Source organism: Cynocephalus volans, chromosome 1 (genome assembly GCF_027409185.1).
Source record: "Cynocephalus volans isolate mCynVol1 chromosome 1, mCynVol1.pri, whole genome shotgun sequence".
NCBI classification, from domain to species: domain Eukaryota; kingdom Metazoa; phylum Chordata; class Mammalia; order Dermoptera; family Cynocephalidae; genus Cynocephalus; species Cynocephalus volans.
Window position 1 is genome coordinate 221,539,088 of NC_084460.1, and position 12,611 is coordinate 221,551,698.

General features: G+C 37.9%; 1 protein-coding gene across 3 annotated transcripts in view; it reads right to left on the minus strand.

Annotated features, from left to right (window-relative positions):
* Positions 1-1,933: 1,933 nt before the first annotated feature.
* Positions 1,934-12,611, minus strand: part of CACNB4 (calcium voltage-gated channel auxiliary subunit beta 4) — a 213,128-nt gene continuing 202,450 nt past the window's right edge. For all 3 annotated transcript variants that reach the window (XM_063088492.1, XM_063088485.1, XM_063088498.1), the window contains 2 exons: positions 4,396-4,581; positions 1,934-2,194 (listed from right to left, as the gene is read on the minus strand). In XM_063088492.1, coding sequence (XP_062944562.1) covers positions 1,934-2,194; positions 4,396-4,581 — 447 coding nt within the window. The remainder of the gene's footprint in view (positions 2,195-4,395; positions 4,582-12,611) is intronic.

Consider the following 12,611-nt stretch of genomic DNA (forward strand, 5'->3'; position numbering starts at 1 on the left):
AATGGATACAGCTCTTTTAAATGTCTAAACTGAAAGTTCTGAAAGCTTCACTAGATGACAAAAGAACCTCGAAAGCCAGTATCACATGTTACCTTTTAAAATTTACTGAGCCCATATTTTTTAATTGTATCAAACTTTTGTGATGACTTATAAAATAGGTATCCTCATTATCAGCTCAACATGTTCTTAATGGGGTACACACAGTGAACATGAGAGGAGGGCATGTGGCGAGCTCATAATGGGGTTCAAGATAGGTGTAACTAACCGAGAACATGGAACTTATTCTCCTGATCAGGAAAATAATTGAACTGGTGCATGCTTTGAGAGCCTAAATACTGAAAGGCTTGAGGGAAAAATAATGTAATACAAAATTAATTATTATTGTTTTCAAAAATAGGCTTAATGACATGTACCAGAAAAAAAGGACTTTTAAGCCTGGTCCTACCGGGGTTTTAGAAAACGCATGCACTGTGGACTTTCAGAAATGAGAGTCATTTTGTAAAGACATTTGTGTATTGTATAAAAGGGTCAATTTCAATAATTTCTTGGATCATAGTGAATCTAAGGCTTCCTTGATAATATAAGACATTGTTCACCAATTCCATAATTACGGCCACTGGAAAAACTATGAAGATTTAACAGGTGAAGAGAAGTGCTCCCTAGAAATAGGCAGCTCGGTCTCCAAATTCTTTACCATTTTCTGCATTAAAAATCTTATAATTTTAGTGAACATATATTTTCTTAATCTGTGAGTTTATTTTTCACTGCAAACTTTTCATCATTTGTAACAGCTTTCAATATCAAAGTTGAATGTAGTCCATGTAAAACAAAAATCCTTAGTGTGATTTAAAGAATTTGATGGAGAGCTAGAACATTCAGATATTCAAAGACAAAGACTAAGTAAAGCAATGGAAAGAAACTTGGTTGTGCTGGCAGGAGTACTGACCCCGTGTTTGTGTTTGGTGGGATAAATGAATTCCCATCTGAAAGTGTTTAGCTTTGCACTCAGGAGGATCTTATCACATCCTTACTACCTGACTTTAGATTTCTGGATATATGCAGTTGTGCTCAGATTAAAATGAAAACAACACCTCATTTTCCATTTCATATAATCAGTCATGTTTGGGTTTCTCTTTACTATTCTCTCTCATTGCTGAAAAAACTTTGAGCTTTTTTTTTGCCAACTTCAAATGAGCTAACAGTACTGACTAAACAAAAGGCAAAACACTTTAAATACAACAGCTGTGCCAGGAAAGAAATAAAAGTATTAAAATCTGAGGAGACTATATAATTTCTGCATTAAGATTTCTGAGTTTTTTTTGGCAATATCAATACATTTGGTAAGTTTGAAAAGTCATTCTGGCAACATTAACATATATTAAAATGTTTATACCTTCCAACTTTAAGTGTAAATTTAACTTCCAGCAAATAAATACCATAGCTGGTTTTAGCTTGTATTGGTATTGATTTTCTTATTATTTTTTTTTTCAAATTTTTCAATTGATTGCAACATGCTCAAGTAGACTTTCTAGTCAATTCACCCAAATTCCAACAGGAATTGGTTTATAAATTGGTTCCAACTGGAACTGTTCATTTGGAATTTCCAGCATGGGAAATTATTTTATATGTGCCTTGATAAGTACCCTAAATTACAAATTGATGTGTCTAAATCTATGAAGAAAACAAAAAGTACTGTCATTATGGAAATGTTGCACTTAAAAATATCTATATGATTGGGCATCTAACATCCATCCATAGATTTAAGGGCATAATGTACATTTTTTTTTTGGCCCCTTACTTAGCATCAAATGACAGCAGCCCATAAGCACAGTAAATACTGTGCTATGCTTGCCAAGTTAAGATGATTGGTTTATCCTAGCAGTGCTATGGCAAATTGTCAACAGATGATTTTTTTGTTGTTGTTTCGGCAGACTCAAAGCCTATGTCGGGAGTCATGGCTATATCCCCCAGGTGATCCTCGGTTCCTATGGGGTTTGTAAGTGTCCTGGTATGAGTCAGGGTAATCTTCTTCCACAAGAGGGTAATGATCTCGGCTATGCTGGGAACTGGAAGACAAGCGATTCCTGCTCTTTCGAGCCCTTTCATTGTGATAATTTTCATCAGAGGTCATTAGACTTCGTCTTTCAATTGGAGAGTTCTCTGTGGAGTGGTTGCTGTGCCTCATTCGCTGACTCTAAAAATATAAGATAGGTTCTTTGATTAAATAATGTCAGCTTTATTCATCTAAACATGTTAATGTATGTATAATAATAGGGTCTGAACAATAAGATGCTAAATATCTGACAATAAAGCGTTCTGATGCACAAATGGTCTGCTCAAAATATCTGGCTTTATTTATTTGGGACACAACATGCAAAGATGACAGTGTTGATAGTTTATGAATTTAATTACATAGTGTTGCATGACTACACTTCTTATTAAAAATATAAAAATGCAAGTTAACTGTTAAATGGAACTTAATATATTTGGGAAGGCCTAATGATTCTACTTCTATTGCAAAAATGAGGATTATTTTACTATTGGGAAATAAAGTTCAGAATAGCATCTATTATTTTACTCCTGTCTTAAACTGATAAAATCTTTCTCTTCATAAATCCACACAGTCCACCTTAATTTAGCTGTATGTTCCTTGTACCTTCAAAAAATATTTTAATAAAATTATTTGTGCTATCCATAAAATAATGTTTGTTTCTTCATCCTTCATAAATATAAGACTCTCAGCAATATGCTTTCCAAAGAAGTACATAATAATTATGGAGCTATCTAATGATACTCTTATAAATCTTGCTTCCTCTACTGAAAAGTCCTGCAAAAATAATTTTCAGATATAAACTAAATTCCTCTAATACCATTAATTGAAATTAACCTCTTAAGATACTTACTTGATGACTCAGGAAACATTATTCAACATTGTTCTTCACTGTGGGGAAACGTGTCTACCAGCTTAGGTAGGTCACCTCAGTAAAGGAACATAATCCTGATGAAACCATGGGCCCGGATATATCTTCTCTAAAGTACACTCAACTTCACACAGAAGGAAACTCATTCGATGGGTCACAGAATGACTTAACCCTAATCTTAACTCTAGCCAGGTTTCAAACAAAAGTGCCAGTGGTTACTGGGAGAAGTGGGCTACAGGATAAGGGACATGACATGAACTCATTAGTGAAACTGGGAGAACCATTCTAGGTGGATGAAGAAATGATGAGTCAAGAGTGTTGCATCCACCAAGTGCAACATTCCATTTCTACCTACACTGCAGAAGCTTATCGCTTCATGCATCCATTTCTCATCCCACAATGTCCCATTCAGAGCCAACTCAAATTACTCAATGGAACTGCTACACTCAGATCAGCACACAGGAAGGGAAACAAAGCAAGAGACAGTCCTGGTGCATACAGATATACTGTAAATTACAACAGTACATTTCCCATGTTCATTTCCAGCCTTGAAAGCTATTCGTTTATATGGCAGCTTTTCTGATTACAAAGATGCAATTTTGTAGCAGAGTAATACAGTTACAACAGCATTTCAGAGAGTGCCGTTTATCTCAGAGTTAACTCTACAAGATCTACAATTATGACTATCATTATAACCCATTAAAACAAAACTAGTCATGATGCAAGAGGCTCAATTGACTACATGTTTCTCAGTTAGCTGGGGGTCTGGCCACATTCCTGCAGCTGCTTGATAAGTGGTAAATAATAATTATTGTAGAAAAGCAAGATTCATTTTGCATCTTCATGCCTCTGGCTCCCTACATCCAAATGCAGCACCAGAACAGCAGAAGACAGAACCTCCTGATCCTGTGCCTAACTTCTCTAAAGGATATTCTTCATAGCCACTGACCAAGGTGGGCCCCTGCACACCAAGAAAATTCAGAGACCTGACCCTGTTTCCTAACAGAGCAGCTCAACTCATGTTCACATTCTGTCCTGTGCAAGGTAGAGGGCAGGGTCAACAGCCTGTGCGGCAGGATTAATTAAGGGAAGTCAAAAGACCTATCCGCCCCAAAATATCTCACCTAGCTAGCCATGGTGTCTGATATTTTCACTGCCATATAATCCTTAAGAAGTGCCATGTAGAGGTAGTGGACAGTTGCACTGAGCAGGCATTAAGTTTCCTGGTAGGGTGTAGACACAGAGGAATTAATTTAAGCAAAATCCATTATAAATTCACAGAGAGCAAAGTTCTCAGGAAAGGGTCACTCTCTGGGCAGCTTTTTCTAGGAGACATAATGATTAGGTAATATTTTAGATTTTTTTATATAATCCCTCTTCAGATTAAGGACCACCCCAGTCTCCATCCTAACCAAGTTCTCTATGGAATCTTAAATGTAAGCTTGTGAAAGCATGAGTGGAAAAGTGACAATACCTGTAACCCAGAAATTGCTGTGGGATATGGTGAGAGTGCCGTTGAGCCCAAGTTCCTTCCCAGCAGTGGGGTCATGGGGGTGCTGCTGGTCGTGTGGGTGGCACGCCAGTACGCCTCAAGGTACTCGCCCAGATGTTCACAGGCATCCTCCAGCTGATTTTCATCCAATATAACATCAAACATTTCCTGTAGATGACAAGAAAACCCATTTAATTTCCACTTATGTTTTAGGCAATGAAACCTAAACTTCCACTTAAGTCAGATAACAGCATTTCTAATATCTAGTAGCTCATATCAAATTTGAGGGGTTATCCTGGCAGTTTCCAAAGTTAAAGGCAAGTGAAGAATTGCACAGTGATCCACGTGCAAATGTGGACACCTACATAAAAACGGGCATGCTCATTAAATATTAAGATCTTTCATTATTTAGAGAAAAAGACTAGGTAAAATATAGTGAAAACATACATGTATTCACATCTTTATCCATATATTCTTATACAGCTGAATTCTACTCATTTCAGAATCTGAGAGAAGCAAGTTAATGGCACTGAAAGAAGAGTTCTAAAAACGTTTTGGGCAATGACCATATCATTGGAATGAACATTTCATCTCCTAAGGTAACTATGTTGAAGGGAATAGCATTTACTTAGATAATTTTCAGAATGTTTGTGAAAATGAAGTTGTCTTTCTCATGATAAAACAATAAGGAAAGAACATTTAGGGTTAATACTAGAAAACTACATGACAGTGATTTCTGCTACCACGAGATCGTTTTGTGGAAAGGTTAAAAAAGAACAAAGTGTGTTTCATTGGGGAAGGTGAGGTTTCACACATGACGTCACTAGCGTCCATTTTTCTGGCAGTAAGGACTTTGTTCAGTGCCAGGCCTATAATCAGGAAGTTGTTCTTCCACCCCAAAGGAGCAGAGTGGCCTCTCTGTTGCTGCAGTGCGGCTGGGAACATGGACAGATTATGTCCGACACACAGACAATTTGGAGGGACAGTCAGAAAACCTTGGCAACCTTGCAAAGAGAAAAGCCACTCCACAGCTAAATGTTAGTACACCCCAACTTTCAATAGCTGGATTGAAATACCTTCCCTCTCCCACCACCTCAACCACCAACACCTGCTTTTATGAGCACATTTTACCAAAATAAAAACCTCCCCATTAATGGATCAAATACAGATGCTTTTTGACTTACATTGGGGTTAGGTCCCAATAAACCCATCATAAGTTGAAAATATCCTAAGTCAAAAATGCATTTAATACACCTAACCTACCAAACATCATAGTTTAGTCTAGCCTACTTTAAACGTGCTCAGAACACTTACATTAGCCTACAGTTGGACAAAATCATCTAACACAACAGCTACACTGAATGTCTCGTGTAATTTATTGAATACCGTACTGAAAGAGAAAAATAGAATGGTTGTATAGGTAACTCGAAATACAGTTCCTACTGAATGTGCACCATTTCACACCACCCTAAGGTCGAAAAGTCGTCTAAGTGGAATCTTTTTAAGTCAGGAACCCTCTGTACAGGGTTACTGCCATTGGCACTGATACTGCTGGCTGGATTTAGGTTAATGACAACTGGATGACTTGGAGTTGGTGATGTCTCCGCTTACTCATTCTCTTCAGTGCTTAGAACAAGGGCTCCTTGAAACAGAAGTCACCATGGAAACTACCTCTCCCCCAACATTTACTATTTAAATGTTTCATCACATCAATCTTTACTGAAAAATGTGACCTGAAATTGGGAAGTGGTTTGAAGGTCCTTCAAGCAGGACTAGGAGAAGAATAAGTTGACATCAGTCCAAACTGACCCATTTTTGAGAAGACTCAGCCAGTTCAACTTATGTAGAAAACTGTCCCCCCAAGAACATTTATTAGTAGATTTCAGATTTTTTTTTTCATATTTTATTCATTCATAAAATAATCTACTCAGTACCTATTTTGTGTCAGACACTGTGGGTCTACAGTGACAATGAAAACAGACATTATCCTATGTGCTCAAGAAGCATTCAGTATGGAAGGAGAGACAAGGATTAAAACCCATAAAATCCATTAAATTCCACGGCTCAGTGTTAGTACACCCCAACTTTCAATAGCTGGATTGAAATACCTTCCCTCTCCCACCACTTCAACCACCAACCACCTGCTTTTATGAGCTCATTTTACCAAAATAAAAACCTCCCGGAAATAAAGAGGAATAAAGAACAATAAAGAGGCTGAGCCAGTTAGGGTTTGGAGCTGCAGCTTCAAGTTATAGATGTAGGAAGCCCAAAGGGACATGTGAAAATTGAATTTATGAGGAAGGGGAAATGATGAGTAAGGGAAAGAATTTTACCTGCAGAGAGAAGAGAATAAAACAGAAAAGAAGAGAAGCAGAGACACAGTGGAAGAAGAGACCATATGGCCCACGAGAGACAGGAAAAAGAGCTAGTTCCTCGAGCTTCGGACAACATCTACTCTTACAATCAATCTCCCTTTTCCACTAAACTAACCCAAGGGAGTTTCTCATCTCTTGCAATCAAAAGCCTCCCACCCCCACTAATGTAAACTTTCAACAGTTACAAATATAGAATCTGAGAACTGTCCATAATGCTTTGACATAAACAGTGGCATTACAGTGCTGACTTGAGGGGGACAAGAACAGCTACACCCCTAAGAGCATCCATGACTCAGTTGACACAGGAAGAAGAGCAAGGAAACTGCGTAGCACTGGAACAAAGGACCACTCTCAGCCACTCCAGGCTAGAGTTTTTCACAAGTTCTAGATTGTATGTGATTTGGAGTCTGCTGTTTTTATCATTTTATTTATGTTAACTGTAAAATTCGATTCCATAGATCTCATTCTATAATGTGGGTTTGGTTAGTCTCAACAAGTCATTTTCTTGTTTTCATAAAGTCCCAAGTTAAAGAACCCTCCAGGGACACCTGGACCAGACAGTCACAGCCAGGACTACAGAGCCCAGGGAGGGCAAAACCAGCTAAGCAGTGCCCACTGCATGATGTAACTTGAACCTGTCAATTTTATATCTACTGAGCTGTTCTACATGTTACATTATCACTTTGTTGTAGATACAATTAAGCACACATTTAATTACAAGTAATTTTAATAAAGTACTTCTTTTTGCCAATGGATAGAATTTGTATATATCAGCACATGGCTGTTTGCTTAAGCCGTAATCATTTCTAAAAAACTATGCTTTTACACTACTAAAAAGACAGTTATATGATGGAAGATGATTTGAAACCACTTTTAAACTTTCAAAAGCACAGAGAAAAGCAAATTTCAGTTTCTCAGTGAATACTGACATATGCGGCTCATTTTCAACTAGGAAGAATTTCACAGCCGGCATATCTGTGACAATTTTTCTTTTTAACTGTTTAGGAAATAACACAGCTTGAGTAGACAGAGTGCTAGAAAGTCAGTATAACGGGAATTGAAAAAAAAAATTATGCAAGAAATTCAAAGAGAAGCAACCCAAACAATTATGCAAACCAGCTTTACTAATTTTTCATACATTTAAAAGTTCAAGTCTAGTCAGCTCCTTACTATGCAATACATGAGTCCCCCAGCATGAGATACGAATGCAGAGAGCAATCTAATCAGCAAAAGTTCCAGGCAATGAACAGCTACCCACACAGTGATATCATGCCCTGGGTGACAGCCCCAAATAAGGGTAATGCTGAACTGTTTTCAAAGTGTTGCCAAAGCGAACACCTCTGACATTCTATGGTGGGGCATTTTCTTCAGCTGAAGTGGGCAGACATAGCGTGGCTGCCAAAGTAAACAAGTAGTGAGCAGAGGAGTCAAAACAAACCATCAAAACGTCAGGCACAGTAGGCCCCTTTTCTGGATAAGCTCTTTCAGGAAAATTAAAAACTAAAGCACTGTAAATAACCAAGAGTGAAAAACATGCCTCTAGCTCACCAGTGGTGCACAGAACTACAATGACAGGAAAGAAAGAAAGGGAAAGACAGACTAGAGCTGAGTAATATGGATGTGAAGAAGATATGCAAAATCTTTTTAAAAAATTATAAATATTTAACCATATATCTGGTTCTCCATTCACAGCATAAGATGTGACAATCTTTTCTAGGGAAGCCACCTGAATTAGGGTGACCAACATCCTGATTTGCTGGGGACTGAGTGTTTCTGTGGATACAGCATTATCAATGCTAAAACATGGAAAATTCCAAGCAAATTGGAATCGTTGGTCACCCTAGTTTTTATAGAAGACACAGTGCTTTTCAGGTCCTACTCTGAACAATGGAGCAATTTATTTCATTTAAATCCTTTTGGGAGGGAAGATACAGAGAGAAACTGGGCAAGTTTTCCTTAACGACTGTGAAATACATACTTTCTAGCATAGAGAGAAGAATCTCATTAAAACTAATGTATATTGCTTAATATTTTTATCTAGAAAGCTGCTATTGAATATCTTTAATAAAAAGTTTATAAAACTTAGAAAGTAACTGCAGTTTAGTTTTAGCTTTTTTAAAAAAATTGGTTCATTACTGAATATTAGCTAGACGGGATTAAATATATGCAAACTCTCCCCTGGTATATCCATTGTTTTACATCTATTTGTTGGGCATAGATAAAACCTCATGTGGGGCATCTTTCCTATTTCTAACTGGAAAAAAGAAATAATAGGGTAAGCATACTTTTATTTCTTTACTATTAAAATAAAGAGAACCTAAAACAGACAGCATTTAAAAAAATGATTGACAAATATTATTTACTAAAATAATATAGCTGAATGGCACAACATGTAATGCTAATTATAAAATAACCAACCAGGGCTGGCTGGTTAGCTCAGTTGGTTAGAGTGCAGTGTTATAACACCAAGGTCAAGGGTTCAGATCCTCATACTGGCCAGCCTCCAAAAATAATAATAAAATAACCAATATTTCTTTCATATTAAAACGGCATTCTTTATATTATTAAAGCTCATGTGGTTCTGAGTACTTGTGTGACAGGAAACTAGACTGTAAGCGAAAGGGTTTTCTAAAGATCTAGGAGGGCTTATGAGGATAAAGGAAAGCCTGCTAGTATTATGGGGCTCTAGAAGTTCATCTCACATAGTTTCCACTTGAGTGAGCTAAACAGGAAAGACAATCAGAATTCTTGCCACTAATTGGTGGGGGTAACATGAAGGCAAAGAATATAGTGACTTCGACCTCTTCTAGTACCTCTCTCCTAATGATTTGTGACATTACGAACCCAAACACATTTTCCTCCCCACACCCTCCACCTCTCTATGCTTATTCTTTAAAGATTATACATAACATTGGCCAGTGTTACTGTCTGCAGAAAAGTCACTCAGTGTTTTTTTAAAGTTTGCATTAATCTGATGTGTTAAATCAACATTGGTGGGAACCAACGATCCCTCACTGTCTATATCCAAGTTGGGTGGCTGGAATCTATGGAAAAGATGTAGTCTCTTTTGGACTGAGAAAAACTGGATCCCATGTGGCCTTGTTTCACGAAGGAAACATCCGAAATCAATTGTTCCCTTTTTCAAAAGCAGTGTTAAGAATTAAACTATGGACATCCAGGGGCTCTGTAATAATGAATTACAATGGGGAGAGCACTTCATGCAGATGGATGGATGTCCATGATTCTAAATAATTTAAATAAAATGACTGGAAAAGGGCAGTGGAAAATTACATAATCAAGGATACTGGGCACTCTCATTCCCTTCAGAGTTCTTGTGTTTATTAGTATAAATCTGACTCCATTTGGCAATGGAAAATAAAGGGTGATAAAAGAGAACTACTATGGTTACTGTAATGTTAGAGGTTTGCAAGACTCTGCAAAGGAGATGAGTTCCCTTCTTGCAGAAAGAGCGATCAATGTCATTTTACACACACACAAAAAAACATTACACAGCTCAAAGAGCCACAGGGTCAGCCTTTGGTAACACAAGCCAGCTTGTAACTAAGTAGGATTAAAAGATTACATTTCATTTATATATTCAATTGTCTGACTATCTGCTTTTCTCGCCATGCATTATGTAGCTCTTATTACCATAGTACTGGGGCAATTTGAACTTGGCCTTCTTAAAATGGACTGTTTTCAACTTCTCTGAAAAGAAAAAGTATACCAACACCTGGTAGAAGCAAAATGAAATCTGAAAATATGGTGCATAGATGTTGTGATATTATGATATATCTATACTGGTTTTCGTCCACGGTTCCTGGCTCATAACTCCCGCAGCCCTTGTTATTTCCTAAGTGACAACTCTCTGACCTTCTCCTGCCCTCCTCTCACCTGCTCCTTGTTCTCCCCATGGCAAGACTCTAATCTTCCCCTCCCTTTCTGTCTTGGAGTGGGCCATAAAGAAATTCTCTAACCTACCTTGTCTGATTGTAGGTCATAAAACTCCCACTTCAGAAGGGGGCCCCATATCCAAGAAAAAGGAATGCTGCACAGAGAGGCCAGAAAGAATCCAAACAAACAGGCCTTGCTGGATTTCCCCACTTGGTTTATTAATTAGATCATATCCTTTTTGTCCAATCACATTTCCACATGGCTGTCCATGCTTCAATCACGCCTACGTAACGAAGCTTCCACAAAAACCCCAAAGGACAGAGTTCAGGGAGTTTTTGGATAGCTGAACATGTGGAGGTTCCTGGAGGGTGGTACACCGAGAGGGCATGGAAGCTGTGTCCCTTCCCCCATATTTTGCCCTATGCATCGCTTCATCTGTATCTTTTGTAATATCTTTTATAATAAACAGGTAAACATATGTGTTTCCCTGAGTTCAGTGAGCTGCTCAAGCAAATTAATTGGACCCAAGGAGGGGGTCGTGGGAGCTTCCATGTAAGAAGCCTGTATCTCTGTTAGAGAAATTCCATGGAAAGACACTGGGAATACGCAGAGAGGGAGGAGCTGGCTGAGCCCAGCCTTCCAGCCATCCCTGCTAAGGGACCAGCTCTGCTGAATTCCACCAAGTGGCCATTGTTTGAAGTTGCTAGGTTTTGAGGTAGTTTATTGCACAGTTATAGGTAACAACAACCCTGTCCTGGCACAAGGGTGGCACCTTCAGTCTTCTGGCTAAATCAGGCCTGCCTCCTGCTTTTACAAAGTTTGAATGAAACAGCCATTCCCATTTGTTCACATGTTGTCTATGGCTGCTTTCCTCCTACAAAGGCAGAGTTGAGTAGTTTTGCAAAGGAGACCATATGGCCCACAAAGCCTAAAATATTTATTCTTTGGCCCTTTACTAAACAATCTTATTGATCCTGCTCCTAGAAAAAGCCTTACCCATAAAACCCACGATTCTCTCTCCAGAAGAACGTAAAATAAGTAGCCTGTTATTAACCATTTAAGTCTTGCTAGAATAGGAGACAGAGACATTATGCTGACTTTGGCCAAAGCATATGACCTTCAGAAAGCCAGTTCACCTCTCCTTGGTCTCAGTTCAGTCATTTGAAAATGAGGAGATTGAACTGAATCAATCTTTCCCTAGAAGCATTCCATGAAACACTGGACCCATAGGATAATCTGTGGAAAAACAGATCTATAATCCCATTTTAGGGGAAGCACTACACACTATCCTATTGGAGATAAAATGAAAATTAGCATATTCAGGGTTCTGCAGCAGAGAAACCAGACTACTTTTGTTGATGTAAATGTTTTCTCAAACATTTTTGGTTTCAGGAATCTTTTCCCATAACAGCAGTTGACATCACATGAAACCTATATTGTAAAGAACATACTCCAGGAAATACTATCTTGGGGGCTCTTTAAGATCCATTTTTGCTCCAATTGTTTCTGAGTCTAGGATTCATTCTTCTGATTATAGAGAGTTAACTTTTTTTCAGTGCTCTTTTAGACTTCTCTTTCCAAAAACTGCTGCCTTTAATTTTTTAGCAGTGTGAGACTCTGCTGCCAGTATAATTTGCTGACTTTTTAGATTGGAGATGCAGTGGCCAATTAAGCAAGCTGCAAATTCTTCCAAAGGAACCAAGATGACACACTGATCCCCAGTCTTTGGATGACAATTATAATGGTTGTCTTGAAGTAAAGCTGGGACAAATGCAGACACATTTTTAAATTACCACTGGTTTTTATAATCTAAAGATTTTTTCACGTATGCGCAAATAGAGCATATGATTCTTTCATAGCATTACAAATACTATTCATGTAATATCAAATGAACATGTTTAATAAAGTAAACAGTGTTTAGAAAATGTT